General features: G+C 42.3%; 1 protein-coding gene across 1 annotated transcript in view; it reads left to right on the forward strand.

Annotated features, from left to right (window-relative positions):
• Positions 1-12,801, forward strand: part of agps (alkylglycerone phosphate synthase) — a 29,274-nt gene that overhangs the window by 12,230 nt on the left and 4,243 nt on the right. Inside the window, exons 11-19 of the mRNA XM_022215122.2 lie at positions 3,435-3,562; positions 3,911-3,962; positions 5,469-5,545; positions 5,649-5,761; positions 7,379-7,448; positions 8,503-8,564; positions 9,384-9,473; positions 10,949-11,048; positions 11,222-11,279. Coding sequence (XP_022070814.2) covers positions 3,435-3,562; positions 3,911-3,962; positions 5,469-5,545; positions 5,649-5,761; positions 7,379-7,448; positions 8,503-8,564; positions 9,384-9,473; positions 10,949-11,048; positions 11,222-11,279 — 750 coding nt within the window. The remainder of the gene's footprint in view (positions 1-3,434; positions 3,563-3,910; positions 3,963-5,468; positions 5,546-5,648; positions 5,762-7,378; positions 7,449-8,502; positions 8,565-9,383; positions 9,474-10,948; positions 11,049-11,221; positions 11,280-12,801) is intronic.

Raw genomic sequence — 12,801 nt, forward strand, 5'->3', positions numbered from 1 at the left:
GACACGTGACAATACTTAATACTTACATTCAAAAATAACCACAGCTTTCATAACAGCATGGTGATTGCAGGGAGAGGGATTTCATTTTGAACAGATAAGTGAAATATCAGAGTAAAAATGTGTATATTTGTCGTAAAAAATAAAATCCAACATGTACCACATGTTCAAAAATTGAGGTTTAAGAAGGAGCCTGTTTATATATTGAGGTTAATAAATTAAAGATGCGCTTGTGCTGCTGGGATCTGTGCTCGAGGCGGAGATACGACGGGACCACACGTCTCTGGAAGAACATGTTCCTCAGGGAGGCCTAACACTGGAGCTAAGAGGTCACACAACCATTAAAATTATCTACCTCCTCACCCCGAGAACCCCACCCTGCGGTCTGACAGTAGGCCACAACAACAACAGCAGAGCGCCACACTAAAACCCTCAACTATGCTCTGCATGTTAAGTGGAATGCATCCATTTTATTAGAAATTACTGTGGAACCTCAAGCTTCTCATTCTCCGCACAACATCGGGTCTGTCTATCTATCTGACCTTGAAGGAGCCTGAATGCAAAGCAGTTCTTCCCCCCTCGCTACAACCAGTGTAAAGAATGATTGGAATGATCAATGGTAATCCTCTTTTTAAACCCCCTCAACCATGGAGAATTTAATATGAAGCCAGTGATTGATTCTGTGGTGGTTTTGCTGTGGTCATTGTTGCCATATAGCTTCTTTTTTTCCCAGATATGTGTTGCTAAAAACAGAGACCTTTCATCATGAGCAGCGTCTCTCCATTCACCTAAACCTAAACCAATCAGGTTTGTTCGTCACAGTAAAACTGGTTTAAGCTGCACTCCAGCATTTCATTGCATTGCATCTGTCCCTAGAGAGTGTTTTTCTGGCACTGTGCTTATTATCTCCCTTTAGTCCTCACTCGCTCACCCTCCTTTACTCCATAGCTCCTCCCCTGCTCGCTCTCTCTCTCTGCCTCTCCTCATCCCCATCTCTCACCCCTCAGTGGCTCCTCCTGCATCGGTCAGGAAGGAGGAGCCTTTACTGGGAGAAGCCCAATGGAGTCACATGTTTCCCACTGGGCCACTAGGGAGCAGCATGTGGCATGTAGTGTCACATTAGCGGGCTCATTAACAACCGCAACAGGCTGACAAAGCCCCCTAATGGACTATGTTCATGCATCTATACATCTATAAACGAACATGCTCTGTAATGATACAGACCATTCAGAGTGGTGGAAAGCTATAGGTTTGGTTCACATTGGTAAAATTCACATGCTACCTCTGTGACTAACAGCAATTTTTTTGTTTGTTTTAAACCCTTGATATGCCATTTAAATGTCAAGAAACGGTGAAAAATGCCCATTAATGTTATGTGAACTCATTGCACATGTCATTTTGTCATTGAGTTTTAGTTTACTATCATGTTAAACAACAAAAAGCAGCAACTTTTCACATTTGAGACACTCGAACCCAACATTTTCCTTGATACAGCCCCTGTTAAATATCACAGGCTTTCTCAATTGTGGGTCAGTAATGGCAGGTGTATTTACCACTGTTGAATTGAACTTCCCCTCTGGGGCCTGTATTTTTAGTAATCGTCTTTGTAAAATATCTGTTTTTGATTGTTTATATGAGGAAATATGACTACAGTGGTCCCTCTGAAATCTGTGAAGTAGCGACCATGTTTATTTTATTATTTATGTATATTTTAAGGCTTTATACGCCCTCACCACACACCGCACAACACCGCAGAGCAACACTATATGCAGCGATCAGATGTGTGTGTGTGAAATGGACAAGGCCAGATGTTGAATGCTGCTACACAGGAGATAGAACAGACTGACGCCGCGGTCGCTGAGCCAGTCAAAGCCATTTGTTTTACGTTTTCTAGGCTAGAACATGCTTATTTTACTGCAAAAGTGATTAAAATCATGTAGCGTTTGCAGAGCCGGTCTATGACTGAACTGTTGTACTGCAATGCACTGTGGGAGTTCGCGGTGTTGAGGGTTTGAATGTCATTGTTGTGGTGTATGTTAGTGTTACAGTGTTATTGGTGTTTGTGTTTTATTGTGTTTTGTGGTTTTGTCAGCCTGGTTAGCTTGGTTACATATTATTTTGTCAGGACCGTGAGTGTGAAGTGACTTCCTGCCACATTTTCTATAGAGCTGCTCCATGTGTGTCAAAATAAAAGCATCTGCCAGTTGCACAGTGCATAAAGGCAGATATCCTTTCTCCGGCGTTGTTCTTCAGTGTACCTTGCCACAGTCAGTATTTAAAAATATTTAAACACAGCAAAAACCCGTGATATAGTGAGACTGCAGAAAGTGAACCACAATACAGTGAGGGACCGCTGTATTTCTCTCTCCCTTGTCTCTGTTCAGCTGTTTTGTTCCCTTGTTGTCTTTTTTGCAATACCTTGTACAATACAGGGTCAGCTACGTTCTCTATCCTGAAAATGTGCTATAAGTTTTTCATCTTAATTTTGGTAAATATACAAAAATAATGAGTAATAACATTCAAAGGGATATTTGCACTGTTTACATTAAGAATCGTCTTTTTTTGAGGTTATGCACTGCCTTTGGGGTGGACTTACTGTTTTGTTCACCTCATGTACAAAAAGCAAGCAGAACTCTACTCCAGTTTTAACAAAGTTGCTGTTTATTACAAGACTGTTGTGTTGGATTTGCATCAGACGTTGCAAGTGATTCTATTTTTCTTGTCAGTCGGTGTAATTTCCGTTCACTTGTCGTGGTGAAAAGAGAGAAATAATGTTTAGTAAGTTAAGTCAATCTTGTGTCGTCTGAAAAGCAACAACAGAACAATATCTCCATATTGCCAGAGTAAATGAAACTGGGTGCTGCAAGATGATTGTCAACGCAGCCTCCCTGTTTTTTGTGATTTATTATAAAGTATAATCAGTATTAGAATCTGAAGAATAGCAAACAGCATTTCCTGCTAGCTATAGTTTACTGTGAACTTGTTTGATTGATAAGGAGTGTTTTTTTTTTATAAGCATTAGACATATTTGTTGTAGGAAGGAGAGTAGACACTCTGGTTTTCAAACAAGCAATGTGATTCCTTCACCAGCAGCAGCTAATGGCTGACAGTTTTTGGGGTCTTAAGGTCAGCCAGAGGTTTCCTTCTACCTGTATCTGTGTTGCTGCTGTTGGCCTCGCTGCCTTTGATAGAGCCCTGCTTTATTTCCTCATGCTCTAAAGCTGATAAATCTTAGTTGTCCCCCAGTGTGTGGTAGAAAACCAGAACTACTAAGTGAAATGTGAGACAAAGGTCACCAAAGCGACCCATGGGACATGTACCAGAGCCTTGTAAAATGCTCTTAAGTTCCGCTGAAAGAGGGCTGGGTCGTATAAATTGTGGGAACTGATATGCTTCTTTTTGTTCTGCTTAAAATCTCTCACTGTGATTTTTCACAGGAACCCTGGGTGTGGTTACTGAGGTAACGATGAAGATTCGTCCAATGCCAGAGTATCAGAAATACGGCTCTGTGGTGTTCCCTAACTTTGAGCAGGGAGTCGCCTGCCTTCGAGAGGTTGCCAAACAGGTAACACGTTACTCTCTCCTTTAACATGGGCTTTGTTGCTGCTTTTTCTCCATGTCTCAACATAGGCTAGAGGCCAGAAATATACAGTTTTTTGCATGTTTGAGGTTTGCCCAAACTCAATAAGCACTTTCAGGTCGCCATTTTACCTCCTCAGTTGTAATCTTGACATCAAAGAAAAGCTTTAAAGCCGAAGCTCCAACAGTTGCATTGAATCTTTATGTTAATAAATGCAGGTTAGCTTTGGTGTTATATTATTTCTAAGTTCTGTTTCGGTTCAGTAATATCCCCTGATTCTGCCATTTTTCAAGAGTTGTGATTGAAACAGACCCAATTGTTGTTTGTTTCCAGAGATGTGCTCCGGCATCTATACGACTCATGGACAATGAACAGTTTAAATTTGGTAAGTCTTGTTTAAAAATTGTGGTGACCTTTCACCGTAAAAGCAGGACTTTATTTCACCAGGTTCACATTTTCAAAAAATTAGTTTTTTGCTTTTAAGTTCCAGTATAAGTTGTGGTTTTGATCAGCCAGCTTTGCAACATTAGACACACTGGAGTCTTTTGAATAGAAGTAATCGGCCCAATTTCATTTCTGCAGTTGTTTGTCAATATTTTGGTTTGTTGTTTAACTTAACAATAAATGGCAATAGAGTAGTTTGCAATCCTGTCACCTTCTATAGCACTGAATTGTTAAATAGATTATTATTTCCACAGCACACACACACACACACACACACACACACACACACACACACACACACACACACACACACACACACACACACACACACACACACACACACACATGCACACACCCACACAGATTTGAAGCTCGATGATTAACCACCCTGGCCAAAATTAAGCAGTTGTTACATTGAAGTTTTATGATGTTGTTTCTTAAGGTCTAGTGGAATGCATCTGGCTTTGCCAGAGATCTCTGTAAAGTTCCCCGGTCTCCGGGGATCTCATTATCTCCCCTATATTTCCACTTTTCACAGAGTAGGCACTTCTTAGCATTAAGCAGGGAAGATGAAGTGACCAGGTTTTTTTTTTATTTTTATTTTTTACTAGTAACGGAAACTCATGGCTCTATGATACCTTCTTGGGCTTGTTAGTGGCTTGTCCTTACTTTTAATCATGCTGGCTGTTGAGTAAGTTGATGTATTCACAGGTTTCTTTCAGTTTGGGACTACAAGTACAATTTAGCGCTGCCCGTCTTGACACACAAATGAAAAATGAGCAGATTGTAGTCAGGAGCAGTGCATGTTGATGTGCAGAAAATGAACCCAACCACAGAGGAGAGAGTTAAAAGCAAAATTACACTGGATGTAGGTGTAATTTTCTCTCTCTGGATTTTGAGTATTTAATTAACGAGTATGATGGCTGTGAGAGACCTTAAGACCTGCAATCAAATTTTGGAATGGAAACAATTAGGACACTAAGTGATGAAGAGACTTGAGCATGGGGGGAAATAAATGAACTGTTAAGTCTCGGCGACATCACCCATGACTTCCCCGCTGTGATTGATAACCATCCCATTGGCCCCAGCCCCTCATTTTCGCTTGTCCACAGGCGCTTTTGTGCGTCCGATCAGGAATAAATCAAAAAGTGTGGGTGAGGAAGACGGATATCACTGTGTCAACCCCACTTCCCTTCGGAAACTCTCTGATTTATAGTCGCTGTCGCTTGCAGCCACTGGCCAGTTGTAAAGTTATTCAAATGTTACCATTTATTTTTTCCTCCTTTTGTTTGAAACTCCAAATAAATCTGACTCGCTTGCCCTCTCAGAATGCCGGAGGATACAAGCACAAGTAGGCTTTGCCTAATGTGTGAAAAATAGCATTAGTTTTTAGAGGCCCACTTCTGTGTGAAGAAATGGAGCTGACTTTTATCTCATATTTTCACAGGTCATGCCCTGAAGCCTCAAGTATCTTCAATTTTCACATCCTTTTTGGACGGGTTGAAGAAATTTTACATCACCAAGGTAAAAATAATCCCAAGTGAACACCAGCACCAGTTTTTTTTTTTTTTTTTTTTTTGCTGCAGGTGTTTTCCATGAAAAATGAATCTACCTTTTTAATTTTCAGTTCAAAGGGTTTGACCCCAACCGCCTGTGTGTGGCCACCCTGCTGTTCGAGGGAGATCGTGAGAAGGTCCTGCAGCACGAGAAGCAAGTTTATGACATCGCTGCAAAATTTGGGTAAGTTGTAGTCGCTATTTTTCCAAAGAATTAAGATACAAAAATATGCCGTTTGGTGGGAAGATTACGTTGTGGCCCTGATGTCACTTTAGTTAACCAGGCTTCATGTTGTAGCAGTGATAAGAACAGAAAAGCACAGTTACATGCCTGAGATTTGGTCTTCCACTCTGTAGTGTGGATTGATGGATCACCTGTGGAGGTCCTCCAAGCAGCCAAGCTTTAATGTTAAAGTAGGTGTTTTGTGGGCGGTGATAGCAGGACGCGGCTCTCTTCAGGACAACACAGGGCGAGAGGACACAGCTGGGGAGTGCTGTGCTGTTGTGATTGATCGTGAAACAGATCAATGAGGACTTTGGTGGAAATCAGTTAACTGCCAGCTTGAGAGGAAACCACTCTCCATCCTGATCATGTTTTAAAGCACTTACAGTCGCACAGCCTCAAAGATCCTATCATATGTTAATCTATCATCCACCTGCTTATTGTGTTCCAGAATAGTTTTTTTTTTTGGTGATGTTCAGTGAAGTTTCAACACCTTATTCTTTGCTTAAGGACACAAACATATTTAATATACTTATCAGGTAGTAGGTAGATTTATTGTCACTAAATAAGTAACTAACTGATTTAAAAAATGGCAAAAATATGATTTAGAAACATCAGCAATAGTATGTGTAGAAATCTGTTTCAAATGCATAATTTACTATTTTCTCTCATTAAATTAAAGGGACATAATTAACTTTCTTTTCCTCTTTGTTTCATGTTGCTGGAACATTTTCTGAGGCAGCTCCTTCCTTAAACAAGAAACGCAGCAGCTTTTGGGAGCATGCAGACATAAAATCTGAACATCACCAATCTGGTTTCAAACATTTTCTTGACAATCGGCAAACACTGTGAGATTTATGCAGAATCTACAGCATACAAATGTAGATTAAGTTTGCATTTAATCAGGAAAAACGATCAACGCAAAGCTAGAAGTAAATATTAATAGGGGATGAGTTCACGGAGTTGTTTCATCGTTCACCCTGCTGAATGTAAGAATGCAGCTGCTCATAATTTCAGTTTAAACCGAGCACAAACTGGGCATCCTCAGGGGTGAATGTCACTGATTTCTCACTGGATGATGCTTATTCATTATATATTTCTGTTAGTGTTACTGTGTGGCTCTGTGCCCAGATTGCAGGTAGCAGGACTACTGCCCTGGTGATAAGAAGGCAATTAAACCATAAGAAGCTTGTCACTTACATGCACCATCCTCTGCATTATTTCCAATAAATCGTGATCACCCATCAGGCCAAGTGCTGGTGATTTATTAGTTGCGGTTTGGTTTGGTGAGGAATGTTTTCCTCTGGTGTTGGGGAAACAGGAAGAAGGGTGAGAATCAATATAGTGATTTTCTAATGAGCTTGGCCTGATTAGTTTGGATGGTGGATGAAAATGTGATTACCCACTGCAGGTGATAGATGTGTGGCTGACCTGTGGCGATGCACGGAGTATAGCGCCATTGATCTGTACATTGTTGGATTGACAGGCTCTGAGACGGCTGTTGTGAGGGGGAGCGGCCCGACCAACAAAGTTAAAAGAAAAGAGCTGTTAAATATTAACCCTGTTGTCTCCTTACAGGGGTCTGGCAGCTGGAGAGGACAATGGGCAGAGGGGCTACATGTTGACCTTCGTCATCGCTTACCTCCGGGTGGGTCACTCCTCTGGCTTTCTCTCTGCCTGAGCTGATGGGCAGGTGGGGCGGGCAGGGAGGCTGCAGTTTGACAGCAGATAGGCTAGTGAGCAGCGAAGAAAGACGGCAGAATAAGACCTCAAGGGGTCTTTGATTTGATCTGGTCACAGTTGTTGTCAGGGCGATTAACACTGATGCAGGAGAGCACAGCGGCTGCAGACAGAAGAACAATAGAGAGTTGACTTAGGTCAGTCCTGTTAGAGGCCTTTCTGATAATCACAAAAACATATCAACAAGCAAGGAATTTACATACACTTGAGTAAACAGGTTACTGACAGCTTTCTCCTGTGATGTTTCTTTTGTCATTTATGCAAAAGCCCTTTTTGTAATCAATGATTTTCTCAGCCAAATTATTCTTGGAGAAAAAGGTATTAAGCTAAGTTTTAAGTCAGGGTTTTTTTCATTTTATAAGTATTGGTGTGCAGGACAAATTCTAAAGAGCTTTGACAGCATTGCAGCAGGATAAGGAAAAGATCACATTGCATAGCAACACACCCACATATTCAAAAACATTTTGATTAATAGTTTGAGTGAAACTAAAACTACCACAAAGTGTCCTGAATTGGTGGCTTTTTACAAAATTCAGACAAATTTCTGCAGCAAAAAATTATCCAAAACTCAGAGGGTAGAGTCTTCTATCACTACTAATAATTCCACAAATAATAAGGCCGTTATAGGTTATATACTCTTTTTTTCCATTTATTTGTAGTGAAAATGCTCACTAGAGAAGCTCCTAGGGAATTTTAGAACGACTTAAGCTAGTAGGATAGTTGTAATTAAGTTTTGTTGATCAATTAATGGATTAACTAAATGTTCCTGTTTCATTGATAAAGATGAAATTAGAAAGTTACACCTTCAGAATAAGGTCAGAGGCTGTGTGTGTGTTTTCGATTGCTGAGCTGTTGTATTTAAATACATATTTTACAGTAACCAGGTGACTCCTGTGCTTTTAATGTCAAATGTGGTTCCCGATTTGTTGCGCCTACTAACGTTAGTGTTTTATTACTACCAGGACTTGGGGATGGACTACTATGTGATCGGAGAGTCCTTTGAAACCTCTGTGCCTTGGGACAGGTATATACCTTGATATGAGCAGCAGCCTTTCCTCTGAAATTTGAATATCCATTTGTCTTTTCTCACCTCCCACACATTCTGCTGTGTGAGAGTCCTCTGCTTTTCTCCTGCTCTTGTTCCCCCTCTTTTCTTTTATTTCTCTTTGCCTTTGCCATTCACCTTCACGCCTGCCTTCACCCCCCCATTAAACGACTTTGCGTTGGTGGAAGCTTTGCCTCCTCAACATACAAACCCACCATTACTGACACACATACGGAGAGGAGAGATCTATGACTGTGTGTTCTTCTGTGTGTGTGTGTGTGTGTGTGTGTGTGTGGGGGGGGGGGGGGGGGGGGGGGGATGCGAGACTCGTCTCACATCCATGTAGTGTGATCTGCATTTTCCACGTTTTCATTATCCTGTTTTCTCACACAACAAACAGGAGCACACGCAGCTCCTTGTTGTGTAACATGCCTGACGGGAGAGACCAAGAGATCAGGCACCGAGGCGAGCATATGCGCCTGGCTCATTACCCATCCTCCTCCCCATCCTCCACGCTCCACACACGGCTGCACATGCTTTGGACTGGCGGCCATTTCCACACCAGTGGGAATCTCTCCCACAATGGTCGTCATGTCAGTCAGTCTGTCCTCCTCCTCCATCCTGTCCTCTTGGCTTTTTTCTAAATTGTATTAATTCCACACCACTAATTAACTTAAAGTGCGTTCCCTGCACATGTCGCTGTTGCGTTTTAAAGGCACAAATAGTTCTGTGGACCGAACAGATTTCATGAGCAGCATCAACGTGATTTCTTAAGTATTGCGTTTGATTTACTTCCAGGGTGTTGGACATTTGCCGGAATGTAAAGGCACGCATCATTCGAGAGTGCAAAGATAAAGGAGTTCAGTTTTCACCATTATCCACATGCAGGTAATAAAGACTTGAGCAAACACTCCCTTAATCTCCCAACCACGACTGTATGTTGTATGAAAAGTTTTAATACTAACTAGTACAGAAAAGATGTCTGTGTATTCTGCGTATTTCTTTTTGTCAACAAATCCAATCAAAAGATCACAACATTCACTTTTAAATATATTCATTCTTATTCTAGGTGTAAATCTTAAGCAACGGGTCACAGACAAGTTATGTTTTTTTTGACTGAGTTAATAAACTGAAATGGCACTGTACTTTTTTAATCAATTGTTGCTAAATGAAGTTATTGATGCTTTTGTTGTTGCAAGCAGCATGACAGTGAATGTGGTATTGACTCGAGACAAGCCATAGTGTCCAGATTCATGATAGTAAAGCAGCCGTGTGGTTCATTTATGTGTTTTTGCTAATTTTGGGACAGCAATGAAACTCTATGGCAAAAATATGGTAACTCAGGTTAACAAATGTCACCAGATCTCTTTTTAAACACGAGCAGAAACGAAGAATTTTCCCCAAATCAAAATTCGTAATAAAACTGATATAAATCTGATTGTCTGATAAAAATGTAAACCGCCAAAATTGTGAATCTGACCACTGATTGCCAACTTTTTTGTTACTGACAGCAGTTGATTGTCAATATCAGAAAACATTTAATTAATTACGTGGAAAATATTAAGTTTGCCTCCCCAATCCGAGCCCTTTTGAGTTAGCTAGAGCCGCACAGACAGACGGACGGACGGCGTGGCAGACGGGCGGCGAGCTGGTTGAGGTGCACCAGACTGCTGCTCGCAGATTGCGAACAGATTAGGCCTCAGCCTGATTATGCTACAGCCATTCATTTCCCGGCTGCAGTCTGTCACATGATTGATTTGTCCATTTAACCTCTAGAACAGTCAGTGTGCCAGGTGATGGGCCATGTCAAATGAACAAGGGCTCTGCACCCTGCTCCACCACAGGGAGCGGAGGCAGAGAGAGAACGCGTAAACAGGAGATGCATTTTATTCTGAACAAAATAAAACTTATTACACATGTTACAACACGCTGCATTTTAACCAGAAGCAGCCACTTGTGCAGTAAGTATATTTTGTTCTCTGTGAAACAACAAGCATCAGAGCGTCGGTTGAATCATCCTGGTTCCTGCAGTGTGAGTGTGGCTCAGGTGATTCAGTAAAAGCTTTTTGATGGCCATTTAATGCCTGATAATGTTACGTTATTAAAGGTGACAGTGCTTCTCAGCTTTCTCCTAACCATGAATGGAATTGAGGTCAGAGGTTCACCGGGGAAAGCCAAACCTCCCACTTCACTTTGTCTTCCCATTACAACGGGGGAAAAATGCATTTATTGTTTGAAAATGGAGCGCCTGGACAAAACATGACTCTGTAGATGCATGTAAATTAGATTTTCAGAGGGACAGCTGAAGGAGAAGCATTAAGGGCTTTTTTCTGCTCTTTTAAACATGCGCCTTGTTTGTGCAGGGTGACTCAGACGTATGACGCCGGTGCCTGTGTCTACTTTTACTTTGCCTTCAACTACAGAGGACTCAGTGATCCAGTACATGTATATGAACAAGTGGAGGTAGGTCCTGTTGTGTTTTCATCTACATTACGACACAGTCCATTTCTACTGTGGATCATAATTACATTTGATGTGATGATGTGTTGAATCTCAAACACTTTATGGAGTGAATGTGATAATATAGTATGATATAATATAAACAAGTGCTTTCTTTTTCATTTCTTTCCTTCCAGCATGCAGCTAGAGAAGAGATCCTTGCCAATGGAGGGAGCTTGTCACATCACCATGGAGGTACCAAAAGCTGAGAATTCACACTAAAACATCGAGCCTGTTTGCACAAACTGTGAAACGCAGGTGTACACATTTCATAGAAAACATACTGAATTGAATCGGGTGATATTTGCGCCTTCACCTAGATTCTAATTTATGAAAAGAGGTTGTATTGAGTCTGCGGTGACAGCACGCTGAGCTTTCCTGGCGTGCTCTTCCATGCCGGCGAGCAGGCAGCCAGTCGTGTTGTAAATGTGCATTTGGTCAGGGTTCCTTCATTGCTTCCTTCACATGTCCAAAATCTGTTCCTGCAGCTCAGATGAATGACTGTGACTCGGCTATTTGTTCATTTCAGCAGTGACCAAATGAAACGTGAGCAGGGGAGGGCGGCGAAACAACTCTCTGGGCCCCATCAGGGCTAACCGAAATGGCTGCCTTATCTATATTGCCATCCGCCTCGCTGTTTTCATACATCACTTCAGGCTATTCATCACACCTGTCAAAAACAGTATGCAGTGAATCAGCTGCGATATTAAATCACAATTTTTCCTGAAGGCGGGGATGGGTTCAAAATTAAAAGATTGCTAATAAAAAGGAGGCAGTGGGCTGGGGTAAATGATGCTGCCGTTATCGCCGGCTGTATACTGACCTCCAAACGGTGGCCCGGCCACCCCGAGCAGCACGGGGAGGTGACAGGGGGGAGAGGAGGGGATATTGATGCAGCTCCCGCGTGCGAGGCCCACTCTGTAATTGTGATTAATAACAGTAGGGCTTGCTATCTGGGCGCAGACAGGCCGGTTTGTCTGCCCACAATCAGCGCTTGACAAATGGAGCTAGTTTCACTGGGTTTTGTGTATCAAACAAAACAGATGTAGTCAAGGATGGTGAGGTGGGAGGGCATGGGAGGAAATATACATTTTTGTAGCCCTGTATTTACAGCAGGTCAGTGTTGTGCTGCGTGGGTGTAGGGAAGGGAATCTGGGCGTGTAGAGCGCTCTGCCCTTTTCTCTGCAGGACATAGTGCTCATCTTACACCACCATGGGTTGACTGCTGCCCATGTCAAAAATAAGCGTCAGAATGGAGTCAGATTTATGACTTAAAAGCAATGTTTCATGTTTGATTATTGACTGGTTCTGAGAGCCAGAACACTGGGAGAAATGTCCTCTTTAACTAGGTCACCAGTGTCGCAGCGGTGAAGAGTTGTTGAACATCCATCACTAGGAGAGTCATCCATCTATCAACCCTGCACCGCAGCTTCTCAGCCAATACTCCGGCTCGGCCATATCACACAAACGCAGGACCACTACCTTAGCCTGTCTGTCATGTCCTGACCCTCATTTGTCAGAGAAACCCGTGGAGAATAAGAGCAGCGTGTCGAGAGGTCGAGGCTCAGCTCAGCTTCTGCCTTCTCTTCTGTATTAGGGCCACTCCAGGTTTCCCGGCATCCTCCCTTCACCTTGTGGCCCCGCAGAGCTTCAATCTCACCAACTCTGTCCACTGCACCTCCACACAGGTCACTGCACCCAGGAGATAAAAAGAATG

Source organism: Acanthochromis polyacanthus, chromosome 14 (genome assembly GCF_021347895.1).
Source record: "Acanthochromis polyacanthus isolate Apoly-LR-REF ecotype Palm Island chromosome 14, KAUST_Apoly_ChrSc, whole genome shotgun sequence".
Classification (NCBI taxonomy): Eukaryota; Metazoa; Chordata; class Actinopteri; family Pomacentridae; genus Acanthochromis; species Acanthochromis polyacanthus.